Source organism: Cornus florida, unplaced genomic scaffold (assembly GCF_030987335.1).
Source record: "Cornus florida cultivar Cherokee Brave unplaced genomic scaffold, ASM3098733v1 CherokeeBrave_3.0.0_Hap2_Chr06, whole genome shotgun sequence".
NCBI classification, from domain to species: Eukaryota; Viridiplantae; Streptophyta; class Magnoliopsida; order Cornales; family Cornaceae; genus Cornus; species Cornus florida.
This window is the reverse complement of record NW_026775576.1, coordinates 96,694,437-96,699,349: the sequence shown is the minus strand read 5'-3', so window position 1 is coordinate 96,699,349 and position 4,913 is coordinate 96,694,437. Positions and strand designations below refer to the sequence as shown.

The window sequence follows — 4,913 nt, the reverse complement described above, 5'->3', positions numbered from 1 at the left end:
TCTATGTAGAAAAATGATAAATATCATGAATGATGTCCGTTAAGTGAGACGTTTAGTAACATTGTCCATGAAGCCCTTCCATTTTAATTGTAACAAATTATTAATATAGAAAACTGCTTGTGAGGCAAAATTTGGAAAACAAACAAAAGTGACCAACACCAACATCTCTCTTCTCTACAAACTACTACCTTTTAGCCCCAATTATAATATAACAAAACCCCTCTCTCTCTCTCAATCTGCATTTAAATACATATTTATATATATACACACTCCGCAAAAGTTGAAGTAGATTCTGCCATTCTTCAATCAGAACCATTGCTTCTTAATTGGTGCACCTTGTCAGTCTGTCAACCTATCAGAATGTGATACTCCTATTGGTGGGTCACTTTTGGGCTGTGTGTGACCGAGTACATGGGTGTGGCTCTGTATAATACAGCTTTGTGGTCTTGTTAGGAACGAGAACTCTTCTGCTTCAACTTTAGCCACACAATGTTGATGGGAAGAACCCAGTAGGTAGTGGTGGGCTTGTTGTGAGCTGTTTTAAAAAGTCAGGCCTAATGGGCTTGGGGTTGTTGGCCACATTGACTTGGACTGAGAATAGTGAATAGACTGGTCTGTGGTCTGAGAATTTGGACTCACCCCTCACATAGCACATTTGCTTCAGACCTTCACCTTTCCACAATATTCTGTCACACCTGTGTTTCCAATTAATTATGCGATGAAATCATTAGAGAAATATCATAATATATATGTGTATCATGGGGACTTCTTTTTTTTTTTTTTTTTTTTTTTTTTTTTTTTTTTTTTTTTTTTTTAATATATGGTTAGAATGGAGAATATTAGAATGTAGTAGTAATTGTTCATCTGAACCTCTCAATTTATGGAGGGAATAAAAATAAATTGAGGGTGTTACCAGGCAGGAGTTCGTCTATTCTGTTTCGATGCAGATGTTTGGACGACGTAATTGTCAGAATTGGCGAGGTATTTGTATGTCGGAGCAAAATAAATCCTCCCTTCTTCCCAACCCTTGAATACGCGGCCAGCTCTTTGTTCAATTCTCAACTGACAAACAAAACCATACGCATTTTTTGATTGAGATTTGAGAAGACCCCAAATTGGTGATTGTCACATTATAGTGATTGTTATAAGTAGAAATATAAATAAACAAACAATTCAATTTCCATGAATCCACCTCACCTGATCTTTCTCAAGAAGTGCTTGCCAATTGTTCTTCTTTAGCAGCAGCTCATATGTGTCCTCATAGCTAAATGCAAGTCGATAATTCAAATCTCCAAGCCAAATGATCTTGCTATGTTCAATAAAAAACAGAACAAGAGTTTGACGTTACTAATCAAGTGGAAACTGAAAACTCATTTTTGATCCTAATCATTAATTTACGTGTTTCTAAGATATGAATTAAGCACTCACTCATGCTCCAAAATGCTTTCCGGAGGAACCGGCTTCCCGGCTACTACTCTACATGAATGAGAAAACCTTGTTTTCTTCATTATCTCCGTCACATCCAAATTTCGTCGGATTTCGTCCCCTTCTTTCTCTCCAGAGGCCAAATGAGTGCAAACAAAGCAGAATGTAGTCCTGTGCAGTGTCATACTAATAGATATCGATCCCTATATATAATCCCAAAATATTTAGTTAGGAATTAGGATCAAATTATATATTTTCTGAAAAAATATTTTAGGACCAAACAAATGAAGCCAGAAGATTATACTAGTAATACCTTATTTCCTAGGTACCCCATGATGCCTCTTCCTACACATGAGACCTTCAAATTGCTAATATGCCGATACAAGTCGCGGCGTACCCACACACATAGAAAGAGGCCTACCATCTGCTTACTTGCTGCTAGGCAATATTGATGCTGCATAATTGGGCTCGGTGGGTCGTCTTCGCTACAATTAGGGTTCAGATTCAAGCTTAAGAATCTCTGGAAATGTTCATCTTCTAATGAGAGCAAATCAGAGGAGCTGACTCTTGGTTTTAGACTTGGTGGTGGTGGTGGTGGTTCATCGTTGAGTTCAGGGTAAATGGCATTGTCGCAGTAATGTGGAATTTCTAGTTCATTTTTATCATTGTTCAATGCATGGCGAATGAGGGAGAGCCACTTGGCGGCTGGACCGTTGTCCTCTGCGCCAAGCACGTTGCCTGCATTGAGGGGTACGATCTCCTGGAACCTGATTCACAGCAGAAGGTTACTACTGTAAAATAAAAGAACAATATTTGGGTCCAACTCAGGTTAGATAAACTTCATCCAACCTGTTAATAAAATTGCGACAAGTGTTAAAATTAAATTAGGCATTGCATTAGATGTGTTTTAAATCCAAACTTTTGCTTTTAGATACTTATTTTAAATCTATTCGAAAACATTAATAAGTTGGATTAAATTTATCTAACTGGATTGGATCAAAATATTGTTCAAAATAAAATTTCCATCTCGGTTACAATGACAAAAACACCCATCTATTTATGTGTGGGCCAGTGGGTAGAAATAAGAATATGATAAAAATAGCATGATATACACAACATATATACGACTACAGTATTATATAGAGAGAGAAAGATGGCATGCTTACCCAAGAACATAGATGTCAGCTTGGGCAGGTGTCCTTAGCCAATCTGTTAAGTTCAAACCTTGGTGCGGTGACTTCCCTCCAACATTCCAAGTCCCCACGAACATCCTACCAAGTCCCAATAAAATTTCGTGGAATAATATTAGTTAATTTCTAATATTTCAAGGTAACAATCACTAGTTTGTCAAGAATATTACTATTTAATCTGAATACTTTGTTGACCGATCTCTTCAAATTTCTTTGATCAGTCCAATAAATCATGGTTGATCAAACTAAATTTTTAAATGCAATATTTTTTTTTTCCCTCAAGACTAATTTATTTACGTTGTATTTGGAATCAATAAATCAACATATTAAATTTAAAATTGAAAATCAAAATTTTGACTAAATATTTTTTAATTTTAAATATAGATTATTCATTCATATACTTCAAACCGAACTTTAAATTAGTTATTCTTTCCGCCTCAAAAATAGTTGAAATGGACATCTGAAAAAAGTAGTTAGATTGAATATTAATGTTTTAATTAATGAACTGCACCAAATTTAGCACAAGGATTTGGATAATTGTGGTCTTACTTGGGGCTAAGAATGTCTGTGACAGACAACGACTCCGGATCAAATATGGGCCGTTCAATGCCACCACCGGTTTCTATCAGCCACCTTTCTGGTAGTCAAATCAAAACACACTTGAAACTGTTATAAAATCAACAACATGGTACTAGTGCCTAGTGGTACTACTACCATAAAAGAATAAAAAATAAAAAATTAAAAAAATTAACAAGATAATATTACTTTCACTACATTTTAATTGTTGCTTTTGAGGACCATGAGATCACAATTCCCAAAAACGACAATAAAAGTGAATAAGAGAGAATAACATCCTTAGGGCAAGTGGTGGTACAGTATTAGCAATACATGTTAACAAAGTTTTGTTGAATTGTTAGTTACGTTAGCAATTGTGCTGATGTGGCTAATAATAATATATTACTATCTTATTTATACGGTATGGGTTAATTGATATATATTACTTTATTATTTTTTATTTTACTTTTTTAATACATTTAATATTTTGAGTAAAAAAAATTAAAAACATATATATATATATTTTTTGTTTGCTTGTATTTTTTAACGTTAATATTAAGTAAAATGTATTTCTTCATATTGTATGTTTGTGATGAATAAAATATTACTTTACAATTTTTTTTTTCTTATATTTTTGTTGACAAATTTTAAAGAAAAAAAAAATCAAAATCATAAAATAAAAAAAAAATTTACAATAAAATTAAATTACATATAAAAGGAAATAGTAAAGGAAAAAAAAAAACCATTTCTAACAATATGATTTTTTGTTTTAAAAAATTCATATATATTTGTTGACAAATTTTTTTAAAAAAAATTTCAAAAGACTAAGAAATAGAAATCATAAATATTTATTTCAAAATAAAAAATAAAATAAAATAATCAAAATCATAAATTTACTTTTTACAATAAAAATAAATTACATATAAAAAGAAAAACAAAACAAAACAAAAGAAAAAAAAAAAAGAAAAGGGAAAAGAGCCGTTGTTTGTGGGCCAAAGAAAAAAAAAAAAAAAAAAAAAGAAAAAAAAAAGCCATGCAAAGGCATGCTGTGACGGATTGCAGGCCATGTGGGCCTTGTCTGGCTCGCAAAGGCTTTGCCACCTGTTGCGATGTACCCTGCCAGTTTTATTCTGGGTCTCACAAATTGAGAGCCTTATACCAAACCAAATGCTAGTAACACTGACTTCCTAGCTAGCCACAAGAGTCTCGTACCGGTTGCTCTTAGTAAATCAAAACACATTTAAAACTGTTATAAAATCAACAACATGGTACTAGTGCCTAGTGGTACTACTACCATAAAATAACAAAAAATAAAAAATTTAAAAAATCAACAAGATAATAACATCCTAGGAATAAATGTGTGGTAGACCAACCTCCACGTGGCAAACTAATTCCGCCTATTTAAAACTAACTAACTGGGCCCCAAGCTAATATCCCAACCTGACCAGTAGACCCTAGGTCCCCTAACCAACCCACCGACGTCGTAGTCAAATCATCTCCTAACGTCGTCAATCCGACGGCTCAGATCAGATGTACCAAATAAAGAAAGAAATGGCTGAAGCAGTATGAAACATGAAGTTATGCTGATTGATGCACACGAAAAGTACCTGAGAGTTCCTCCGGTACGACGACGTAGCGGTCCACATCTGAGCGACTCTTCTTCCTTCTCTCACTTCCCTTAACCTTGGCTGGGTGGCAAAAAAAAAAAAATCACCAACTACTTCAAATCCAAAACATGAGCCT

The 4,913-nt window shown here is 33.9% G+C and overlaps 1 protein-coding gene across 1 annotated transcript; it reads right to left on the bottom strand.

Annotated features, from left to right (window-relative positions):
* Nucleotides 1-478: 478 nt before the first annotated feature.
* Nucleotides 479-3,550, bottom strand: LOC132314668 (type I inositol polyphosphate 5-phosphatase 8-like). Its single transcript, XM_059813500.1, has 7 exons — nucleotides 3,537-3,550; nucleotides 2,592-2,696; nucleotides 1,739-2,192; nucleotides 1,429-1,628; nucleotides 1,198-1,309; nucleotides 914-1,062; nucleotides 479-695 (listed from the first exon to the last, which is right to left on the bottom strand). Exons 2-7 carry the CDS (start codon nucleotides 2,693-2,695, stop codon nucleotides 479-481), a joined length of 1,236 nt encoding a protein of 411 aa, XP_059669483.1. The 5' UTR covers nucleotide 2,696; nucleotides 3,537-3,550.
* Nucleotides 3,551-4,913: the final 1,363 nt, after the last annotated feature.